The sequence below is a fragment of the Cornus florida genome, unplaced genomic scaffold (assembly GCF_030987335.1).
Source record: "Cornus florida cultivar Cherokee Brave unplaced genomic scaffold, ASM3098733v1 CherokeeBrave_3.0.0_Hap2_Chr09, whole genome shotgun sequence".
Lineage (NCBI taxonomy): Eukaryota > Viridiplantae > Streptophyta > Magnoliopsida > Cornales > Cornaceae > Cornus > Cornus florida.
In genome coordinates this window covers 56906066-56931428 of record NW_026775579.1, presented here as the reverse complement: position 1 = coordinate 56931428, position 25363 = coordinate 56906066, and the positions used below count along the sequence as shown (strand labels likewise).

At 35.0% G+C, this 25363-nt stretch overlaps 1 protein-coding gene across 2 annotated transcripts in view; it reads right to left on the bottom strand.

Annotated features, from left to right (window-relative positions):
- LOC132274030 (calcium-transporting ATPase 3, endoplasmic reticulum-type) overlaps positions 1 to 25363 on the bottom strand; it is a 68146-nt gene that overhangs the window by 27869 nt on the left and 14914 nt on the right. For both annotated transcript variants that reach the window (XM_059775174.1, XM_059775175.1), the window contains 15 exons: positions 23124 to 23198; positions 20001 to 20046; positions 19114 to 19173; positions 18917 to 18997; positions 17829 to 17914; positions 17555 to 17656; positions 17425 to 17478; positions 14581 to 14682; positions 9494 to 9552; positions 6910 to 7054; positions 5927 to 6034; positions 5649 to 5801; positions 5401 to 5505; positions 4142 to 4338; positions 671 to 782 (listed from right to left, as the gene is read on the bottom strand). In XM_059775174.1, the coding sequence (XP_059631157.1) occupies positions 671 to 782; positions 4142 to 4338; positions 5401 to 5505; positions 5649 to 5801; positions 5927 to 6034; positions 6910 to 7054; positions 9494 to 9552; positions 14581 to 14682; positions 17425 to 17478; positions 17555 to 17656; positions 17829 to 17914; positions 18917 to 18997; positions 19114 to 19173; positions 20001 to 20046; positions 23124 to 23198 (1485 nt within the window). The remainder of the gene's footprint in view (positions 1 to 670; positions 783 to 4141; positions 4339 to 5400; positions 5506 to 5648; positions 5802 to 5926; positions 6035 to 6909; positions 7055 to 9493; positions 9553 to 14580; positions 14683 to 17424; positions 17479 to 17554; positions 17657 to 17828; positions 17915 to 18916; positions 18998 to 19113; positions 19174 to 20000; positions 20047 to 23123; positions 23199 to 25363) is intronic.

The window sequence follows — 25363 nt, the reverse complement described above, 5'->3', positions numbered from 1 at the left end:
TACTTGTGATGTCTAAGCTATTGGCTATTGGCTATTGGCTATTGGCTATTGGCTACTGCCTCCGTCTGTTAAAAACTGCAAACCATGACAGAATATTTTCTTGAATATGAACATTACTCAAATCCATCAAGCAAGCATCTGAACCAACGGAAGACAGTAGCTCGCACAGGATCACAAAAGTGGATGCATGAAAAGTACTCACATAAATTGATAACAGTATGCTGATACACACAAACTAAAGATTTATAGTGTATTATATCTAAAGAGATTTTTCATGAATAAGACGCAACTTTTTACTGAAAAAATTATAACAGGTTTGTCATGTAGAAGCGCTTAACAGGCATAATCATATTTTTCTGTAAGCTCAATTAAACTTAAAATGTGTACTTTAGATATTTTTAACAATGTCGCATGAAATTTTTTTAATGTAGGTGGCACTTACCAAGTATAGTTTTTGTAAGTTCACCAACAATCATGAATAAATTTATTATCCCCACTTATTTCTTGGGGAGATTAAGATGAAGAGACAGCCCCCTTTAGTAACAAGTAGTGATAGCCTTGTCCAATGCAAAAAGATATTAAACATAATAGCCATTGCATGAGATGTGGTGCATAGAATTTACCAATGAAACCAAGGAGCAAACTACGCTACATGGAAAAGAAAGCATACCAACCCAATAAATGTAAGGTCTTTTTCATCATCAATAGACAAAGATTGTTGACCCACGGGCATCCTTTTCAAGGCTAGAGCTAGACATCTTAAAGTTTCATTTCCTGCAAGACTGAACAACAGGCGAAATATTTCCACATAAGGTGCCAAGAAAATGTAACCTTGGTATAAAATGGAAAGGACTTAAAAAAACAAACAATAATTCACTGTAAGGTGCCAAATAGTGGAAAAGGCCACGTACACACGATGTACACAAAGCAAAGACTATAGGACCTTTCTCTACAAAACTCAAAAGAAATTTTGAGGAAGAGCTTATTCACCCCATTAGACAACTAACTAAATCAAAAATATTAAACAATGTCCCTAAATGGATAGAATGACAACATACAAGTCGAAAAAAAGCTATTAAGTTTCAGCACAATTTCAGTAAATCTGAAAGGTATCAGTATGGCTTTTTACCTACTCTGTGGTAAAAAGTCAGACCAACTAAACAGAGAGAATTACTATGCTTAATAACATTTTTACCACTTTCCTAAGTAAACAGTTTAGTAATTCAGAAGCTTAATTACTTGGTACCCAAAAACAAGAATGACTTTTTCAAGAAAATTTCCAAAGTACCATTAATTATTTGCATCAGTGTGTGTGTGTGTGTGTGTGTGTGTGTGTGTGTGTGTGAGAGAGAGAGAGAGAGAGAGAGAGAGAAATTTCTTTATAACCAACAAACTGAAAACTACAAAAACATCAAATCTAACATGAATAATACGACCTCTTACATTGCCAAAAAAAAATTTAAAAAAAATCTTCTGAAGTTTAAAGAAAAACAATCAGAACTTAAAAATATATAGCAATAAACAGAGGACAATGAAATTAACAAATAATGATAATAAGTGGAATCACGTTCCATAGAAGAAGGCAAAAAGTCATCATTTAGAATTTTACTGAAACCCAAAAACAACAGAAAAAAGAGGACTCAATCCAGTCACCAATTAATATTGAAAACAAAAACACTAAAAAAGAACAGGACAGAGAAGTAATCACAAGGTAGCACTAGCACCTAAAAACCCTTATATACATATTTAAAGATGTATCTAAATATGGAGTGTCAGAAAATTTCAAATTCTAAATGCTTTGTAATACAAAACGAAGTACAACTTAAAATTTTAAAAATTATAATAAATTAAGATGCAACTATGTAATGAAGCCCCATATTCCTGGACGCAACTATGTAACTGCAGCCCCATATTCTTGTACCGCACAGCTCAAAAATTTAGGCTCAAAGCACGAAATAGATGCGTTCTATGAGAGTTTTCCATTAAGGTATTGGCTTCAGGGCATTTCAGCATATAAAACAGTATTCGTGCCTCCTATAAAAATTTCCAACAAAAGAATAGAGAAATTCATCAAAAAAAACTTGACTAAGAAGAGACATAATATCATCATCATAATCCCTGCCTTATCCCATAGAGATGGGGTCAGCCACATGATTCTCTTTTTCCATAATTTACTATTGTACACCATGTCCTCTCTTAAATTTAGATTTTTCAAGCCGTTTTTAATTAATCATCCCATGTGAGTTTTGGTCGGCCTCTTTGTCGCTTACCTTCTACACAAACAACTCTTCCTCTTTTTTAAGGTGCATCATGCGGCCTACATTGAATATGACCACACCACCTAGTCTACTTTCCCTAATTTTATCATTTACAGGGGCTATGCCTAGTGTTCTCCTCTCACATTCATTATTTATCCAATCTCTTCTAATGATTCCTATCATCCAACTTAGCATCCTCATTTCCGCAACACGCATGTGTTGTCTTTGTGTCTTTCCCAAAGCCCAACACTCCATACAACATTCCCAGCCTAATAATTGTTCCATAGAATTTTCTTTTTAGTCTATTTGGTATTCGTTTGTCATAAAGGATACCACTAGCTTGCCTCCATTTTGTCCAGCCAGCTCTAATCCGACTTACGACTTCACCGTCCTCATCTTTTTGTAGTATTGATCCTAGGTAACGGAAATAGTTCTTTTGAGTAATTATTTGATCTTGAAGTGTGTTATTTATATTGTCAACGTTTTCTACTTTATCAAATTTGCATGCCATCTATTCCGTTTTAGTTTTACTAATTCTTAGGCCACTTGACTCTAATGCTTGCCTCCATTTTGTCCAGCCAGCTCTAATCCAACTTACTACATCACCATCCTCATCTTTTTGTAGTATTGATCCTAGGTAACGGAAATAGTTCTTTTGAGTAATTATTTGATCTTGAAGTGTGTTATTTATATTGTCAACGTTTTCTACTTTATCAAATTTGCATGCCATATATTCTGTTTTAGTTTTTACTCATTCTTAGGCCACTTGACTCTAATGCTTTTTTCCATGTTTCTATTTTTGTTGCTTCCTTAGAGGTATCTATTAGTACTATGTCACACAAAAATAAAATACACCGTGGGATGTCTTCTTGAATATCTTTCATTATTTCGTCAAATATTACCACAAATAGGTATAAACTCAACATCGATTCTTGGTGTAGTCCCACCTTTATAGGGAAGTCAATAGTTTCCCCACATGTAGTGTTAACTCTAGTCAATGTCTCACTATACATGTCTTGAATAAGATTTATAAGTTTCATAGGTAATTGTTTTCTTTGTAGAGCCCACCAAATTTAGTCCCTTGGCACTCTTATCATATGCACTATATAAGGGACACTATATCACTTGAGGATATAAAATAAATTTTCTTTTTTGATAAGTAGTAAATTAAAATTCATGACAAGATCATGTCTAAATGAATGTACAGGCATAATTTAAACTATCAGTAGGACTTTCAAAATTTTCTATTCCCTAAATGACTTTCAATACACCAAGTTATAAATGAAATCATATATATACATATAAATATTGATAAGTAACCATAAATATATATATATACATATATATATTATATACACACGAGTCACTCTCCAGTTTCTAGCCAAGCCAACCATTTACAATATATACCCCTCCCATGCCCATTATGCAATTTAAATATCAAAATCATCAGGTACCAACAGCCTTACAATTAAAAAATTCCCCATTCATAAAAAACTGCATACAACTCCAGTTGAAGTACCAATAAGTTGTTCAGTAATTGATCTCAGATAACTTGATAATTGGCAACCACTAAGGGAAATAAATGAATGCATTCAGTTGCTGATTTCAGATTGACTTCATATTTAGCAACCATGAAGGAACCAAAGAGATGAATTAACAAGCAGGACTGGTAAACTGCAAGCACAATAAAAGTAATGGAGCATGTAACATTAGAAAGTTTTGAACCAAATTTAACTTGATTTGGATAACCATTTACGTACAGACACGTTTAAGGGTACATAAAACATATATAAAATCTGCATGTCTGTTTATCTTTGCATCTGTGCATGCATAAATAAGTATAGAAAAAATAAGTGTATGAATCTAGAGGAAAACAAACCAACCTGTGGAATCTCGACTCCAACTCTGCTCGGATATTAGCTGTCAGCGGAACAGTGGAACCATCGTCATTGCACAAAATATTAGTGCATCTAGAAATTATACTCTCTGGGGCACCTTTAGAGAACATAATCTCCATCTGCTTTTGGCTGCAAAGAACACTCATCATTTTGCGATCACGAGAAAATTCCAAAAGAGAGACCTGCAAGGAATCAGATTCTCAAGCATGATTCAGAAAAGAGATATCAAATAATATGGTTAAGGAAAAAAGCTTCTCAACGGCTATTCAATGCTATCATACCAAAAGGCTCATTTAGTTTTGAGCATATTCATAAATCAACCAATCAAATTATCAATTGACAAATTGTTTTTACAAAATTTCAAGAACTGCAACAAATTTTTTGATAAACAAATTTTCAATAAAGAGCACTCAAAAGAGGAGCACAGCCCTAATGTGTGTGTGTGTGTGTGCATAGAGAGAAAGAGAACTTAATTTTTTCCTGCATAATAACTTATCAAAATAAAAAAATTTCCTACATAATCACAGTCAATGAGAAGTAGAGGATTTGGAGCCTCTAGTTCTAAATATATCGGGTCCTTTGTTCCACTAATATGCACTTCTTTCACTTTTTCAATTTAAATTTTATAAACGAGCAAGTTGCTGACATGATAACTGAATGGATCCTAGATTCTGCAAATCTTACCACCAAACTTAAAGAGTGCACCAACAAGGCCAACTCACTCAATAAGATAAACAAGTCACATGGACACTCAATTTTAAATATTCCATTGATGATTTGGAATATACTTTTTGAAGAAGTAGAGTTTCATTTCCCCCAGGCCTTATAGATGAATCTCAAATTTGTATTATATAGAAATAATAATAGTTACACAAATAATAGCAGTTGCCTTTGTTACTGCTATCGTAAGGACAGCAGCACGAATAGTTGCACTGTTTACATTTTAGGTATGGATAATATGTAAAATAATGAAATAAATTATCACAACCAACTAAACTATCAGTTAAAGCATTGAAAACACAATTTCTAAACTACCCAAAAAGAAAAAAAGAAGACCACAAATTTTAACATGAAAGAAGTAAACCGTTGCAAGTTCTTAATTTAGCTACGTCTGAGTGAACAGAACATGAAAGACAGAAATGTTTTCAGGTGTTACGGTCAATCAGATATAGATTCATGCTCCAACTAGTAGTGGTAATTCAACAATTAAGAAATTAAAAAAGCAATCATATGAAAAGGCAAACCTTTCTGAATTGATTCTCCCAATAACGATTACAGTAAGATGCTCGTTCATGCTTGCTCAGCATATTCAGAGCTGATGGCATAGAATCAAAACCAGGAATTCCAACCTAGTAACAAACAGCAACATGAAATTTTCTCCATAAAGTAGAAAGTTGAAATACAAAATGTTAAATAGAAGACGAATAAGAATTCAGAAGGTAAGCAGCAATTGGCAACATACTTTTGAGAGGAAAGAGTACAAAAGACAAACCTTTTCTGCCAGTACACGAAGGGCTACTTCAGTTGACTCCCCAATTTTTTCATAATTCCCCTTCTCTGGATTGTATTGTATAACAGATTCGTTGCAAAGCGCTGAACACATTGCTATATGGAGAAGACAAGACAATTGAGCTGGAAACTCAAGCTGCAAAACAATAGAACAACAACACAAGGATATGCAATGTCAGATGGGAGATAATTTTAACCCACAAAAGATATTGATATCCTTCCAAATTTGTATCAAATGGCATAATATAAGAAAAACTTTACCTGCATTCCACTTGTGTCAAAAATAAAGCCTTCTGGTGCATATGTAGATCCACTGACACTGTATTCAGTAGCAATAGGACCATGGTTTACAGACTGAAGCACACATATCTGGAAAGATGGAAGATGGACAATGTCCATGAATTTTATCTATTAAATGATAAAACTATAGTTTAATGGTTCCCCAGATAACTGACAAACTATACAACAGCACAAATATCATTGCAAAATTTCTTAATGATATAAGCAAATGTAGTTTCCCATTTTGTATCGAGAAGGAAATGAAATATAGTGAATAAAAGCAAGTACAAAGAATGGAAAATCCTTCAAAAAACAAAGCCAACAACGTCAAAGGGACTACAAAATTCAATGACCAACTGTAGTCAAATAAACAAGAAAAAACACTAAGAGGGAATAATTAAGAAAAGGTATAAGACCTTCTTTGACAGATTGCAGATATTTCTTTTAGTTTTGAAAAAATGATATTTAATCATCCCTTCCTCTGTATGAGCATGGGGTGTGTGTGCGTGTGCGTGTATCTGGGTGTGCACATGTGTCTGCATATGCAGTCTCTGTTTGTGTGCATGTGTGTGCACAGTCTGTGTCTACAGTACACTCATGGTGTGTTTCTGTTCTTCATGCATGCCCATGCACATGAACTCAACTCAACTCAAAACAGCACAACAAAGTTTGGTCCAAACTATTTGAACTTGGCTACAAGCTTATATCTAAAATAATTCGAAAATGCCACAAACGTTGCATGCAAGAGAAAATGCAAATAAAAGGGATGAATCCATATGATACTTCTACATTATAAAAGCCATTGATACACTACAACTTGATAAAAAATGCACAAAATATAAACAAATACACTGATGCAACAAAAAAATCAGTCAATATAAACTAAATAAACTTTGATGAATTACTTGAAAACAGAAAAATGGTAAGATAAAATAACTTATCATTTAAAGTATTAAGATGGTCACCTTTGAGGCAGACATCATATTGGTAGTCAGAGTGCCAGTCTTATCACTGCAAATTACTGTTGTGCATCCCAAAGTCTCTACAGATGGCAAAGACCTAACAATAGCATTTAACCGAGCCATTCGTTTTGTTCCAAGAGCCAAACACCTATGGAACAGAGAAAAATAGCATGACGAAGCAAATTCCAAGAAAATGTTAATTTTCCCCTAAATAAAATTGTGTCACTACATGCCAGTCTGTATGGCAATCATAGACCTAATAGACTCCAGCAGAGATGAAGTAGCATTAAGTATTCATTAAAGACCCCAAAGGGGGGCACGGCCCAAAACAAGCTGCACAAAAACCTATCGCCTCAAGCTATCTACAAAGAATAGCATTGTAACTCACAAAAAACATTTCAATGGAAAATTATGCAAATAATAGCATAATTAAAATTTAAAGATGCACACATTTTGCAAGTAATGTATCTCTCAAGAAACCAAAACTAAAGAAATTTACAGGTCACTCGGCTATCTGTTTCTTCAACTCATGTATAGACATAAAATTTGACAAAAATATATTTGTGCCAATCTACTAATTCAGGGCTAAGAACTCATATTTGTATTTAAACAAACACCTGCAAAGAATTCAACAGAAAAAACAACTAGAGTAGTCCACTTAGTTAGGGTATAGGACTTAGGTTGGCAAATTTGTGATCAAAAGTTGGAATCTGTTATTTTTGTTTATCTTTAGACGTCCAGTTAGTTGTACCTTGTCCAAGGGCAGATTTGGAATTTCACCAAGTTCAAGGGCAAAAAGGTAATTTTCAACCCAAGATAAAATACTCACCAATTAAAGTTTCAAATATATTAGTTAAGGTTCAAATTTTGCATGTTTGATCCATATAAACTACTTCTATTTGCCAAAATGTGTCTGCAAATAAATCAAAATCATAATCCAAAACAAATTAAGACAGCAGAATTCGATCCATCGAGGTATTGATTGAAAGCTTCTCACCTCTTGTCGATCAATTGATACTTGGCTCAACCAATAGAGCATTTTGGGCTTTGAGTTTCCTTTTCATATTCAACTACACCAAAACCCTATTTTTTTTATGACTACTCTCTATATCAAGAGATAATTCCAAAAAATAAGTAAAGAATAGCTTGCACAAGGTCGGAGCATACTTTGCATTCATATTACTTGTGCTTTCTAGTAATCCTTCGATTACTAGGATTTGTGTTTTTGCATCCATCATCATACATTATAGCATAGTGAGCGGATCAGTTGGTTGTTGAACATAACTCGTTCTCAAAGGATTTCAACAACAAAAGGCTACACACAAACTACATGGTACTAGCAAGGGGACAGAAGATCCATGTAGAATGACCGAAGTCTGATGATGGTTCAGCAACTGGAGGATTTGGGTTTGATCTAGCGAAAGTCTGAATCGAGATGGATTAAATGATTCTTGGTCTTAGTCTTATACTTAATCTGTAACCTCCTTCTACATAGTGGATTTCCATATGCCTGGCTGGGTCCCGTGGTTTTTTCTGTTTGGGTTTTCCACGTAAATTTTAGTGTTTTATGTGACTGCTTTACTTTACTGCTTAATCACAACCACATAAAAACTATGGTTGATTAATATTTATTGTGTGTGTAGTTTAATACTCCCTCCATCACAATTTAGTTGTCCATCTTTCCTTTTTGGATCGTCCCAAAATACTTGTCTACTTTCAAAGTTCAAACAACACATTTCACATCTTTCATAAAATACCCACAAACATTTAAATAATTTCAAACTTGATAATATATATATATTCAAACTTGAAAGGGTAACTTAGTAATTTTCAAAGGGGACAATGCAATAATTACATGTCCCCTTATAAAGTTCTACTCCCCGAAAGAGACATCTAATATGGGACAGAGGGAGTAGTTTAAATTCTGTTAGCTACAGTTATAATTTGAAAAGTTGTTAAAATCTAGTAATCAACAAGCAAGATCCATTTAACCACCCTCTAGGTCTAGATAACGGACCTTGCGCAACTCTAATCAGAACCTAGAGTCACGGTCCTATATTTTTCTCACAGATATCATTGGTAATAAAATCAGCAACTGGATATTCTATTCGTACAGTGTTGGCAAAAGAGTCGGCCTTACCTTACAAAAATAGATGGTCAAATGAATATTAGGTTGCATACCACTTAAAGCTTTTAAGGCTATCAGGTCTATACAAACAAAATAAATGGTCAAATGAATATATGGTAGCTACAATTACAACTCAACTCAATAGTGAATAAACCCCATTCACCACTGGTTATTCAACGCACATTTTATCCAAAAAACTTCCTTTTTTTCAACATCACATTTTGAAAGCGACTTTTTGTAAATCTTTGAAGTAATAAAACTCTATGTACAAGAACCTCTATTTCGAAATTTGAGTTTGAAGCACTGCTGTGTGATGTACAAGTTTCGAGTTCCAACTCCTTAATGTAGTATAGTGACATTTATGTCACTGTTCCAGACACATAGTCAAAGAATATCTTGTCCACTGTGTGTTGCAGAGAACAAGTTTGTATCCATAAGAATATTGAGCTAAGCACTTACGTTGTAACAACAGCAGGAAGACCTTCAGGAATTGCTGCAACTGCAAGAGCAACTGCAATCTAGGCAGGCACCATAAATAAGGTCAGAAATATAACAAAATAAGAATTATAACTAGGCCATGCAACTTGCAACTCAGCATCAGAAGAAAATATGACAATGAAACAAGAGAGGAATAACATGGGGGGGAAATAGAGGCAACATGGTTTAAGTCATTTAGTTAAGTGGTAAATTTGGCTTAATTTCCTGTTTAATGTGTGCTTTAAGCTCTAGTTGGGATATTTTTGTCATTCTGCTTCTATTTAGTGAGTCATGTGCCTATTAAGTGGGTCATGTGACCATTTAACGGTTGTTTTGCCATTTTTAGTGTCATTTATTCTGCATGAGTGTATAATAGCGCTTAGATTATATTTATATGAAGGGTTAAGAATATATATTTGCTAGGGCATTCCTTGTGTATTATAAAAGGGTTGTTCCAAGTTGTATTCAGCAGTTATTACATATTATCAATATATTCAGCCTGCTATTGCAGCTTTCTACCTCTCCCTTACTTTATAGGGATTGAGTTGTGGGTGTTTAAGCTATTCGCTAGCTTAATCTAGCTCTTTGTTTTCCTTTCTTGTAGATTTTATTTCTCTTTAATAAACAAATTGCATTATTTTCCCTCATATGTATGACAAAGACACCATGTCCCACTAGGACTTAAATGTTGCACCTCCCCCCATGGACTAAAATAAGATACCACTCATGATACGCAACTTGTGGTCAAAATGATGACTATTATGGAAGTATAGAAAATGAATATAGGCGGAATGAGGATGTCGAGATGGATAAGTTGCAATAGACAAACCAAAAAAGTATATCCATGGGAAGTTAGAAGTCACTCCAACCAAGGAAAAGACAAAGGAACGGAGTCTAAGATGGTCTGGCCTCATTTCCTTTTAACCTTATGGATCATAATTATACTTTACCCAAATCACCAGTCTCACCAAATATCATTACCACAATAAGAGATGGATTTATTCAATGTGAATGTGTTACAAAGATAAGACAAAGGCCACAGAAACATTGATTGACCAATGAGATCGCATATGGGCATATGACACACTCTAAATTACAGGAGGATATAGCATTAGATATAGATAATTAAAAAAACTCGCCAGTCGCCCCAAGTACATGTGAGAAATTGATTGATATAACATTATTTGGTCCACTCTTTATAATTTAAGCTGTTGGTGTAAACGGCTGTCTAAAATGGTATCATAGCTTTAGTTTTAAGAGTTTCTGTCCCTAAGTTCAAATATCTCCAGTTGTACATGTTCCTACCTTCCGCTTGTTCGTTTGAACTCAACTCATCTGCATGTTTGTCTCTCTACCTGCAATAGACATTTTAGATTCCATTCTTTAACAGCACAAACTATAAGGGTACGCGGTTGTCTAACATGAATAGTGGTACAACAATTATTTTTATTAGGTGAACATGTTAGGTGTATTAGAAGAACAATTCCAGGTAACTTGGTTTACTTCCACTTTGTTCATACATTCTATTAAACCCCAAACAAGATTAAGACTAATAGTACACAAAAGAATCCCACTAGCTAATTTATGTTTTGGAAAGTCAAAGCGCAACGCTAGGGGGAAAAATGTCTTTACCAATTTTTCTAGTTAAATGTCTAACTTGATCAATCAAAGTGGAGATAAAAAATACCTCAGTTTGAGGGAAAATTCTATATGATGACAAGGGCGGCTATGTTACAATGTACAACATGATGGGCTGTCATGAAAGAATATAAATGAATACAACCAAAATGGCAATGTTGACAGATTACTGAAAATGTAAGAAAATATTAATCTGAAAGGGGTCTATGTGGAAGGAGTTAAAAAGCAACACCAACTACGGAAAAGTTAAGGGGTTTAGTCTAAGGTGATCCACCCCCACCCCTAGGGATGGCAATGGGGCGGTTTGGGGAGGGGATCTCATTCCCCATCCCCATTTTAGTTTTTCATCCCCATAACCGCCCCAAAACCCACCGAGTTTTTCAAAGCAGCCCCCATCCCCATCCCCAATTACATAACCGGTTCCCCAAAACCACCCCAAACATGGCGGGGCCCCACCGGGGTGAGGATTTTTGCCATCCCTATTGCGGCTCTCTTTTTTCACAAGACTTAAGACACGAATGAAATAAGGGCTCCTCCTGTGTGTGTATATATACTTAACCTATTTTCGTAATTTATCATAGTATGTAAGAGTAATTTAATAAATTTATAATATATTCGGGGCGGGGAAACCCTCCCCCGAAACCGCCCCAAAACTGCCGTAACCGCCCCAAATGGGGCGGGGCAGGCCCCCGCCAGGATGGGGATTTTTGCCATCCCTACCTCCAACCCCATTCCCCCAACTCTCCTTCTTGGTCATTAATGAGACTAGACTCTAGACACCACCTATCCCTTACAAACAACTTTACCACAACGTGGATGAACACAGATGAAGGCGGCAAAAAATGAACATGGATTAAACAAATTAAAGAACATATGACGTCCCAAGAATCAAAGAGCATATGGCCCTAAATGTAGACAATTCCATTAAAGGAATTCGTTTAGACACCCCAAGTAAGATGCGTTTATGTATTTGGTGAGTCTAGTTGAGATTTGAAATAGAAAGGAAACATGTGATTCTTGTATCATGAATTTGTAAAGTGGGAGTGTGGGACAGTGGTAGAAGTAATTTGACGGGGGTCAGACCATGTTAAGGAATATTAGGTGATTATATCTATATAAGGTTAACATTCATTTTATACATATAATCCAGTCAGACCTAATTTAGATTTAGATAAATGCTATATAAAGAAAATCTCACTAACTTATTTTTTGGCCAGAAAAAGTGCAACGTTCAGAGAAAGTTACAAATTTAAGGGACCCTAAGGCTAAACGGTTTACAACAATGCTTTATATTTTATCCCTTTTGACTTGTCAACAAAAAAAATATTGAACCTATTTCATAAAAAGATCAAATGATTTTGATTGCATTATGTACTACAGTTATTCAATTAACAATAACTGAAAGGACATATTTCTCAAATGGTTGCAAGTTCTAAGTGTAATTTCAAGAAGCCAACACCTGCATATGCACACAACTTCATAACTCTTCTAGGTCAATTTAATAAAATTTTGAGTCTTTGACATTAATTAAGGCTACCATGAATTAACAACTAAATCTATAATGTAAATTAAAAATTTATAAAAGGGTAAATCAAAAAGAAGGTTAAATAAATAAAAATTTTTAAATTATAAGAATAAGAATAAGAATAGTAACTTATATAGGAATAACAAATATAGTATAAGTTATTCCCAAAACTAAACATGGGGAATAGGGCTTTAGTATATCAAGGTGTCTTGACAGAATATTAGGGTTTATTTTATTGTGTCCACAATCTGGAGGAGAAATGACAAAGGTGAGAATTTATTGGTCATCAACTTCAGGCTTGAAATATCAAGGCAAGTGATGATCGATACTTTACAATATTCAGCATCTGTTAGTCAATTTATTTGGTTTGTGTAATGAATATTCATGTATACATAAACATATGCATGTGTATAGCTGTTGTATACAATCACGTGCATACTAAATGTATATATTCATGGAACTATTTTAGATTATGAATTTAAATATCAAAGGATTGTCAGAGATGTTGCTAAAGCTTAAAATTCATCTTTAATCGGATCCATACAAGCCTATACATTAACTATATACATATGTGTAATTGTGTATGTTAGTTTTAAAAACCTTTCAATCCTTTAAAAGTTAAAGAAAAATGTTCAATTGAGTGATATCTTAGATGAATGGGATGTTATCAAACAATTTAGTTGCTTAGATTTACATTGATCTGATAAATAAAAAATTGGAGTTAAATTGGTTTTGAATGTAAGAACCTACTTACTTTTGCAAAGTGGTTATGGTAAATTAGGGCGAATATTCTGCCCATTTCTAATTCTTAGGAATTCCTAATCTATGGGAATAAGAGCCCCACAAAATCATGCAAAATAGAACGTCTTTAGATGTCGAATTTGGGGATGGAACATCCAGGTTCAAAAAAGGTAGGATTCACCTGCCATGCAAGGCTCACGCATCTGTCACATGCGGGCGGCAAATGTGGATTCTTCAGGTGTTGAGACGGATCAATGTTGGCCTAATAAACCCACTCGCCCAACTAAGCCGCATGGGTACACTTTTGGGTCCATCCAAATGGCTAGCATAGTGCATGAGACTCCCGCCAGTACGTCGTCTAGAGAGAGAGAGAGAGAGATGTACTCTCACTAATGGTGTTTGTAAGTCATAGGTTAATAGTTTAGGTACTCTGTATGATACATTGTTATTAAGGTGTAATGACAGTTATGAATTGTTGGTTAATGTCGGATGGTGGACAGGAGTAGCTTTGGTGGTGATGGAAACATGCAGAGTATGGACATGATATTTGTGAGGCCACTTTGATTTGGCGTGCCAAACTCTTAAGCACAGCAGTGGTACATGGTAAGGTTTCTTGGTGGGTTCTAGAGAGAGATGTTCTTCTATTGGATATGGGATTGGTTAATGAGCGACAGTTGATTGGCTTAGCCAACGTGTTTGGAAATTCAGATGTGGATTTGAGTCATGACCTGACAATAAAAGTAATGCAAATAAATGGAGAATTATGATATGAGAATGAGATTTAAATCGCCAAACTAACTTGAACTTCAAGAAAAGATTAGACAGATGAGTGACATAAATCTATTTTTGATAGATCCATTTTTTAGTTGATTTATTATCACAAGACCTATTGAACTTGTCTTAATAATAATTATTATTGAAGTTGCAACATGGCTAGTTACATGGTGACTTTTGTCGTTTGGTTAGATTGCTGCATATTGGGCTTCCCACGCTCACTGTGCTAATACCCACACCACCCCCACCATAAAAAATTAAAAAAAAAATGGTCAATGAATCTTTATGCAGACGTCATTAAAATTGCAGTTAAAAATGAGAATTTAGAAACCTTGCACAAACAGTATTCAGTGTGAATGCAAAAAAAGGAACCTCATTCATGAAACATTACCTTAAAGTAATGAATTGCGCCCCGGAAGAAGCCACCATGGGCAGGATCACGAAAATGACCAATGTTTACAATCCATACCAATACACAAATACCAGCAATAACCTAAAAGGAGAACAAAACTTTCAGAATCCCCTTAAATAGATAATGATGCAACAAGAAGCTGTGATCAGAAAAAAGTTAGGGAGCAGGCAATGAATAGAACTTCATTATCCCTACAAATTAAACATGAGATGTACAAAATCTTTTTAATTAAATGAAATTTGAGAGGAAATGGCACCGTAGCTGGAACATTGACAAGAGACCAATCTAAAGGTGGATGTGACCACCAAGGCATTCAAACATTTAGGCCATCGAAGGAAGTTTAGTTAAATTATGCAATATCCAGAACCACTGACATGGAAAGGCCAAAAGAAATAAATAAATAAAATCCCTCCAGTTGCTTTTCAGTAAAAAAATCATAATTATTTCCCCAGTCTGCCCCTCCTAGCACTCCACGTAAGTGGATATACACTGGGTAATTCAGTTTTTGCACTTGAGAGATACTTATTGAAAAAGGTTAAATTTGGGAGGAAATTGGATTAAGATCAAGTCCAGGCTAGGAGGAGAAGCATTATTTGGCCTGATTTCATACAGAAAAACCCTTTCTGACAATTAGGTCAGAGAATATATGTTGGGAACACCCAGAGATTTTCCAAAGTTAGTATGACAAGATTGAGATCCAACCTGACCTGAGATTTGAACAGTATTACTTTATTTGAACCAACTATTTGCCAAGCAAGATGGATCAGATATAAAGTCACCACTGTTAAGGTCAAAAATACACAAAAAGTTTTTACAAAATAACGAAACAGAAAAAACAATTTACTGATTTCACAGAAGAAGCAATGAGAATGACCTAAAATCCAATCCAATACTTACATTGAATTGGTTAAAAACTTCAGTTAGGGTCTGTCACCAGGTACCACATCAAGAACACTTCCAACTACTTTTTGTTATGACTTGCAAAGGGAATACATATATACGTGGTATAGTTAGTATATATGAAAATTTAGCATTACTCTGGAGAAAAGTATTATATTGAGACTCAACATAATTTTCAGTTGTGCCCTTTACGATGAAACAAAAAAATTATAAAGGGCAAAATATTCTACAACAACAACAAATAAATCCTTTTCCCAACTACTTGGGTCAGCTAAATGAATTCTGTTCTATTTATTTATTTATTTATATATTTATTCTGCTTTATCTAAAGTAATAAACTCAGAAACTGCTTATTTCCTTCCTAAGGTTCTTGCCAAGCATCCTACAAGCTTCCAACATATCAAGGACTTCAATCCAACTTTATTTAAAATAAAAATAAATATTTAAATTTCAATAAACCACCAAAGAAAATTCATTTGGAACTTTCATGTCATGCAAATGAAGTTTAGAAACATTAAGACAATAAACAAACTCAATTGTAACCACAGAGGGAAAACATAAGTTCCAACAATTAAAGGCAAAAAAAAAAATTGGATTTGAAATAGCATCTTTCCCTTCTAACATTCTCACCAAGCTTCCCAGACTCTTCCAACATATCAATGAGTCCAATCCAGCTTTACTCAATATAAAGGTAAATTTAGTTTTAATGTCCCACAAGTGACCTCTGGGAACATGAAAATGTGAAACAAATTCACATTCGTAACCCTAAGGAAAAAATATATTTTCCGTTGAATATATTAAAATAGAATATAAAAGGATGATCCATTTGCACATCACATTAAATAGAATTCTGAATGGAAAATGATTGTGCCTTCTGTCCTTGTCAACTACAAGACAGCATAATCTGATGGTTGCGTGCATTAATCCATCAACCACAGAAGAGAACACCACAAGCTGAAAGGAATAAAAAGGACATACAGCATCAGAATGAATAAAAAATGCCCCGCACACACTCCCCAAACCCCAAACTGGAAGTCATCATCTTATAACATTTTCTTAAAACAGATATCCACATAAAAGGGGCCAACACCAAAAACAGAAATTGGTGTTGAAAGAAAGGGCTTATCCAGAACCTCATATTTCAGTTTTCTTTCCACACCAATAAATAAGGAAATGATCCAATGAGTCCACAGCTCCCTCCCCCAACCCAGACCAATCAACATCAGCACAACATTTTTCAAAATAGATACCCAAACAAGATCACCACCGTAGACCTACAGAAATTGTCGGAAGGGCTTATTCCAGAACCTCATACTTACAAATTTTTTTCCACACCCTAGTCTTCAATTTCAGCACCGACATAGAATTTCAATTCAAACCTCTCCAATTCTTTGGTCTCCAAAAAAGTCACATTTCTTAGATATAATTCAATTCCCATTTTACTCTAGCCATATCCATTTCAAACATGAGTGAACTGACTAAAAAATCTAATTGAGGAACCTTCTAAAGTATGCCTACCCCACCTTCATGAAAGTTTTGAAGACTTAAAGTCGCTGAAAACAATTGTGTACATTGACAACATTTAAATTTGTGCATTTAGCTTCCCATGAATTAGTTTACTTCATGTCTTTTAGATTTAACAGTTTGGCAAGCATTTTTGTAAAATGTTCCTGCATAGACATTAAAGCAATGGGCCATTGAGAGCAACACTTCATCACTGTTCTTCTCCAACCCTGAAAACTTGTGATAAAGAAGATATTGCATATGTGTTATAGTTACTTATATAATTAATCAGGTCATCAGATTAATGATTTGACTAAGACAAAAATAATTATACGTTTATAGTAATGATTAAATACTAAATATTACATATTTATAGCATAAAGGAACACCGTAGAGGAAGGGCAGAAAATTTGTAATCACCTTGGCCAAGAAAGTACCAAATTCATCTAGCTTCTTCTTCAAGGGTGTCACCTCCTGCGTACAATTTTATTACATACATGATCAACTAGAATTAGTAAACAGTACTCATAAGTGTACAGATAAAGCTTACATCTTCCGTTCTCAACATAGCATCACGTATACTGCCCATTGCAGTGTTAGAGCCAACTCCAACAACAGCAGCTCTTGCCCTACCAGCGACAACTACTGTTCCCTGGCAATCACAATTGTAAAAACTCGTTTATTCTCAATAGTTCAAGAGTGCCTACAATTCGCATAATACCTATAAGCACAATTCTCTAACGTTGTGTCAATCTTCATATAATTAACACTTTGATAAGTCATTGTATATAAGTTCCATTATAGGAGAAGTTTTGAGAATTTACCGAAAATAGGATGTTTGTCTTGTCTTGGTACACTGCATTTGTTGCCAAGGTGGCATCAAGCTCTTTTTCTACAGAACAGCTCTCACCTATCATCAGCAAACAAAAAGAACTTCTGAATTTTTTTATGCATGTGCTAAAAGTATAGCAACAAAATAAAGAGAACACCATAAAGCATAACAAAATATCTTATAGTCAGAATGTTGATGAACATAACATTTGAACACTAAATGTATGCCTACAAATAAAGTAAATAAACAAAGACAGCACAAAACAAATGAAACTCTAATAGCATAGCTCTTCGGTTGGACAATCAACTGAACCAAATGAAGACTCTAACAGAATAGCTTTTCAGTCAGACAATCAAGTCTTATAGATTTTGTATCTGTTGAAAGGAGTCAGTTAATCACTTATTGATTCAATGATATTTACCTCAATAACTGTCAGGTGGTTTCTCACCACTGTTGTTTTCTGTTTCTTTTTTCTTTTCTTTTCTTTTTTTTTTTTTTTTTACCTCAATAACTATCGGGTGGTTTCCCACCCTTTTTTCTTTGAAGAGATAAATTTCACTCACATTCCCAGCTCCAGCAAAAGGTTTAAATAAGAAAAGCAATAATCCGATCTCATTAAGATTGCTTCAAAACGTTGGAAAGCCATCCACAGAAAAACTCAAATGATTATAAAAGGTAATCACCCTTGTTGATTTCCTTCAATGGAAGGTGCTGGGAGGGGTGATCTGGGCATAAACTGAACCCTTTAGCAAAATTGGCACAAAATGCATGGCCCATAGATCTAAGGTATAGAAGCATGAATAAATTTAATATGGCCTCACGGTCACTCCATATACATTACAAAATGAACACAATCTATAAATGCCAAAGTCAATAAGTAGACCCCAGACCCAAGATTGTTAAAAGGACCATTTTGGAATATGGCATTTGAACTCTAAGAAGCATGAATGTCACACATGAAACAAACAAATTGAAATGATTTTGACTTTATTTTTCTTTAACCAATTCTAGATTAACAATGGTATATTAATTATATTGATCACGAAAAATTTTCATGTTCACATAGAAAGAGAAATATACCTGTGAGAATTGCTTGATCAACACGTAAATGATCACTCAACATCTCAATCATTCTCATATCTGCTGGAATTTTGCATCCCACTACTCATTCCATAAAAAAAGCACATCTGTAAAGTTAGTTTAATGATAGCATTGTTTTGACAGTGAAAACCACTTTGATTGATAGATTCTTAAAAATTTCACAATGACCAACTTACCACTAACTTCTACAATATCCCCTGGGACAAGATCTGTTGCGGGTAATATGGAGAAGCAACCTGAAAGAATTGTTTCACGAAACCATTAAATGACTTCTGGAATTAATATGCTTATAGAAATTCAGGAATTTTTGTAAAGTAACTACCAGCATAAAACAAACATGTAAAATACCATTAAGTAATAGACAGAGAGAAAAACAACAGAAACCTCAAATACCATTGTTCAGCGTATGAAAATCTACCCTGTTAAGCCAGTGAAGAATACCATGACAAGTATCAACATAACAAAACATACATAAAGGCACACATTATATCTTCTGTGATAAATTGCAAAATTACTATCTACAAATCTTAGCAGCCCATTTAGAATCCTGAAAACGCAATTTTTAACAATTTATGTTTTCACAAGCAAGAGCATAGATAACGACGGTTCTAAGAAGCTCTCAGTTACTACTAAAGGATTATAAATCTACAACGGCCTGGCACATTTGCTATTTAAGATGTAAACCATCAACAACAATATAGAACAATAATGCACAACCTGCAGCACAGATCATTTTTAATCCCCAGACTTCTACAAGAATACATCTCCATACAAGTAAAAAAGTGGGGGAATGACTCCAACCTCAACAACAAAGTTGCAAGTCAAAAGGGAAATCCATAACAATACACAGTATCTCTATTTAAAACACTTTTAAGTTGGCCAATCATATAAGAAATGAATGACTTTACAAAAGGACTGGCCAATAAAATCATCCCAACAATGGCCCATCAAAACAATATAAATTATTAAAAATAATAATATTACATAAATTAAAAGAATCAGACTGCAAAAAACAAATATATCATCATAACTAGACTCCAAAGTCATTGAATGTTTGCTTTACCATTTCGCAGGACAGTTGCAACATCAGCTTGGTAAGCACGGAGTTCCTACAGTAGGAAGGAAAAATGAAAAAAAGATAAAAGAAAAAGAACAAATGATATATAATTACAAAGGGTTAGAACACAATTACAAAACCTATTAAGAAAACTAAAAAGTCGTGATTCTTTTCGCAATAAAATAAATTAATAACACTCACTAAAGAGACTGCTTTGCTTATCAACAAAAACTGCAGTTCTACCGTGCAGAAATATGGTATGTAGAAAAAAATTAGTTGCTTTCAAACTGGATTAAAAAATCAAAAAAATATAATGGAAGTGGTGGCTTTGGCTAGGGTCATCTTTACAGGAGTGACTTGAAGTCTTACGTACCATCAAAATAATATTAATAGAAATGCTCAGCACACTAGAACTTAAAAAATAAAAGAACAGCTTAAGAAGGGGGATCTGAAGGACCAAAAGGACACAATTCTTCATATCAAACGTTCTCTGGAAGTAAACTCGGAAAATATTCACACCAACACGATCTGAAGGACCAAAAGGACACAATTCTTCATATCAAATGTTCTCTGGAAGAAACTCAGAAAACATTCACCCCAACACCTTAACTACTACTACTTCTTCTTGTTCTCTGAATTTCTCTAATGGGCCTCCAATCCTAGAATGGTGGCAAATTGAGGGACAACTTGGGCCATTATTAAGTACAAATTTTCAGGCCAAGGAAATAGGGAAGTGCAACTAAAGAGAAGCTATGAGTGAGTCTAGGACACTATAGTCCACAGAAAACTTAAACGATTAGGAGCAGCAAAAAAATTGATAAAGGTGATTCATCCATGTATTTAGTTAATTTTAGAGCAAAGTTATCAAATACGTTTCATTGGAGGTTCCAGAAAAGGGGCAGTCCAGAACTGAATTAACCAGGGCATATTACTTGGGACTTATTCCAGCATGACTATATGCAAACTTGCTATGTGCCACTGCCACCTAAATTTGCTCCAGTCCACCTATGGAAAACTTGTATATAGGATTAGAGCATGCTGAGTATAGGAGTTCAAGAGGCAAAAAGTAAAGTATATATAACAATGCCCCTTACTCTCATAGAATTTAAAAAGAGAAAAAGAAAATTAACTAATTTTGTCGTGTTGGCACTTGTCTTGAATGTTTTATGGACCCAATAAAGAACAATTCCAAACAAAGAACGACTTGAACTTTTCTACAAAAGAGCAACACAGCACCATCATCTCCCTCTATGTAGGAGATTTCTGCAACTCTTCAATTGACAACATATGAAGCTGAGAGAGAGAGAGAGAGGAAAGAGAAAAAGAAAGACAGACAAAAAACGGAAAAAAAAAAAAAAAAGAATGGTTTAATTCCACAAACCACTGTGGAAACTCTCTCCAGGATGTGGCCGCAAATCCCTCATTTCTTTCATTTAATCCGTAGTTCTATACCAAAAGAACAAATTTAAAGAATGGCTGAAAAAACAGGAATGGTCCAAAATGATTGAAATGACCTGAAATAGACCGAAACAAAGATGAAATCAAACAAGGGTTTTTTGCTGTGCCTTTCAGCGAGAATGGTACTTTTTAGAATGTTTTGGCAGGAACAAAATGGATTTGATTCAGAGAGATACTCAACCAACACTTTCTTTGCAAAATCATAGACCAACTTTCACAGTGTGGTTTCTGCTTTTAAATAAATTCATATTGCAAAGCGAATTTTCCTTTAATAGAGGAATCACCTTTTATTGCCTTAATTTTGCTACCCAGACTAACTTTCTGTTCTTTTTCTCTTCTCTTTAGGTTGGGGTCCATTTGTCTCTATGTTGTAGGAAACATGTTTATTTCTCCCTCCAGTGTCGTCACTTTTATTTTCAACATCAGCATTACTCATATTTCAAAATGATAATAAGTTCTTCAAAATGTAGTAAGCTATTAGTACATCTATACGGGAGGGAGATGGAGGGTGGCAGAGTGAGATGGAGGGTGGCAGTCTAGGGAGACAAGATCCCAAGAAGGAATGGGTTCTTGGAAGCTAATCCGAAGGGGTTGGGATGAGTTTTCAAAACGAATTTGTTTCAAAGTTCGAAGTGGAAGGAACGTCAGGTTTTGGGAGGACAGATGGCGTGGGGACTTGGCCTCGGCCGGTAGGTTTCCTCGGCTCCTCAATAAATAAATGTTTCATAAAGATGAGAAGCCAACTATTACTGATGAAATAAATTATTAGTAGCGCCTATTGAAGTGACAATTCCTAAATGCTCAACAATATACAATATGTAAATACACAAAAAAAGCAAATAGTAAAATCACCTCTAATTTTCTAGTTTTACTTATAGATGCACACCCTATATAAAAAAGATTTAGAATCCAAGGCCAGTAAGTGAAAAAAATAAATAAATATATAAAAAATCTGACAACTTCTGAGCATTAAGGAATCTCAGCAATTTCCTACATGATCTCACACTGAATAAACTATCGCAAGATACAAAACAAATAGCAACTTCGCCTCAAATTTTTCTAGTTATGGATGCCTGAGTGCTTAAAAAAAATTGTTGGCCAATTCCATAATAGCTTAAACTTTTGGGCAACCAGTAGTCTAATATGGTATCTGGCCTTTGTTTCTCAGAGATTCTGATTTCAAGTTTCCCAATAATATTATTCCCCTATTCTTTATCTACGTCTCTTTGCACTTTCTTCTTTATGTTTGTCATGTTCTATTTGCCTCTCGGCCTCTCCAATTGCATGAGCTGTTGCACGCGAGGAAGGGTTTGAGAGCTGGATGTACATTATTTGGTCATCTCTAACAACATCAAATTTTGGTACGAAAGCAAAATCTTTAAAAAAAAAAAGGGAAAGGTTAAATCTGGTACTCATGATGTTAATAAAATATCTGACACCATGTTATATTTATACAGAACTTGTTTGCAATAAGACTACAAAATAAAAAATAAAAATTGGCTTTGGACCGGTTTGCTAAAAAAAGAAAAAAAAAAAAGGAGAAATTGAAAAAAGAAAAGCAGCGGCATCATATGCAATGAAGAACAAGAGAAGAAACAAGAGTGTAGGTAGTTAAACTGATTCTCGGCAGTGATTTTGTGGGTTTTTTAATATTAGATTTCAGTGACTTACCTCAAGAGCCTTTTCAGCATTTGTTTCTGTGATTACTCCTACTGCTGCATTTGCAGCCAATATCATTAGGATAACCTGTAAATAAACATAACAGTAAAAGAAATTTAAACAAATGCAAAAACATATATATATATAATACTACAGAAACCTAAATAATAAGGAAAGTTTATATTAAAACTTCTGCCAGAAACAACAAAAAAATGTGTACTACCATTCCTGAAAGCACCAGTTAAGATTTCAGAGTTCATTTTCTTTTGTCAGAATGTCAAGTGCTTCACGAATTTGATAGGGCACTTACACTAAGGGTGGGAACAATGAAGAGGAAATTCCATAGCAACCCTACACCCCCCCCAAAAAAAAAAAAAGGGCGGAGCAACATCAAAATCGCTACCGTCAAGGGGTGAGATCCCCAATTAAAGATTTCCATGAAAGAATGCCAGAATGGAAAAACGATATCCTAAATTTAGTCATGAAACAGCAATATGAATACCACAAGTTTTTGTACCCTTTTGACTAACAATAAAAACATCAAAGTCACTTTCCACTGAAGGTGCCTACACCTTTAGATTAAATTAAACAAGCCTCTTTTCACCGCCAACACCTTGACCCATAGAATTAAGATAAGAAGAATAAACTTATCTCATTGCAATCAAGTTCAAATGGCTGAGGATTGAAGCTTATAAATCCTAAAAAAAAAAAAAAAGGCTACAGTCAAGGGGTGCAACTATGCTAGTGAAACTTGCTGACCCAAATAGTTGGCTGCTCGACCCTCAGCTTGGCAAGGTGGAACGCTGATCTGAATCAACAAACCCAAAATAAAAAAATTTGTGAAGAGTATTTTTAAAATTTTAATAAATACTAACATAAGAAAAATCAATTTGTGAGGAGTCATCTTATTAATCGGATGCCTTCGTCGGTGTTACAAGGGAAATCTCCTCATTCTATTCTATTTCCCAACTCCACATCGTTTAATCTCACTCCTCGGGTCTTTGGATGTGTGTGTTATGTCCATAACCTTGGGCCCGGTCTTGACAAACTCGACCCTCGTGCCACTAAGTGTGTTTTTCTTGGGTATTCTCGCACTCAAAAGGGTTAACGTTGCTACAGTCCTCATTTTCAGTGCTATTTCACTAGCGCTGATGTCTCCTTTTCTGAGTCTCTCCCATATTTTTCAGATTCTACTACCCCTCTCGATATTACTCTTGAGCAACCTATGCCAACTGTTCCCTCTCTATTTCCTGCTCCCACACCTCCTCGCTCCATTGTCCCCTTGCAGGTTTATACTCGACCGCCTACTTCGCTCCCTCCATCTCCTTCAGAGTCTTCAGATCCGACGCCATCTACTTTGCCTGATGATTTGCCTATTGCTCTCCGTAAGGGTACTCGTTCGTGTGTTACTGCACATCCCATTTCTAACTTTGTAACCTACCATAATGCTTCTTCTTCTTTATCTTGTTTTTTATCCAAAATGTCTGCTACTTTTGTTCCCAAGACTTTGCAGGATGCTATTTCTAATTCGGATTGGCGCAAAGCCATGGTAGATGAAATAGATGCCCTTCAACGTAATCGGACTTGGGATCTTGTTCCCTTACCTCCGGGCTCCAAAACGGTTGGTTGTAAGTGGGTCTACACTGTAAAATACCTTCACGATGGGTCTATTGAGCAGTTGAAGGCTCATCTCGTGGTAAAGGGTACACTCAGACTTATGGTATTGACTACGATGAGACCTTTTCTCCTGTTGCTAAGATTTCTTCTATTCGGGTACTTATTTCCATTGCTGCCAATTGTAACTGGCCGTTGTGACAATTGGATGTCAAAAATGCCTTCTTGCATGGTGACTTGGTTGAAGAAGTTTATATGGAGCAACCACCTGGGTTTGTTGCTCAGGGGGAGTATCGTCACACTGTTTGTCGCCTTAAAAAGGCCCTGTATGGATTGAAACAATCTCCACGAGCTTGGTTTGGAAAATTCTCTGAGGCGGCATTAGAATTTGGTCTTGACAGATGCCAAACCGATCATTCGGTATTTCACCAATGCACTAAAGCTGGCTTCATTTTTCTTGTGGTGTATGTAGATGATATTGTGATCACGGGTGATGATTCTGAAGGCATTGCTAAGTTGAAGTTGTTTCTGCAAAATCGATTCCACACTAAAGACTTGGGTAAACTTAGGTATTTCTTAGGTATTGAAGTCGCTAGATCCAAGAAGGGAATAAATTTATCTCAACGCAAATATATGTT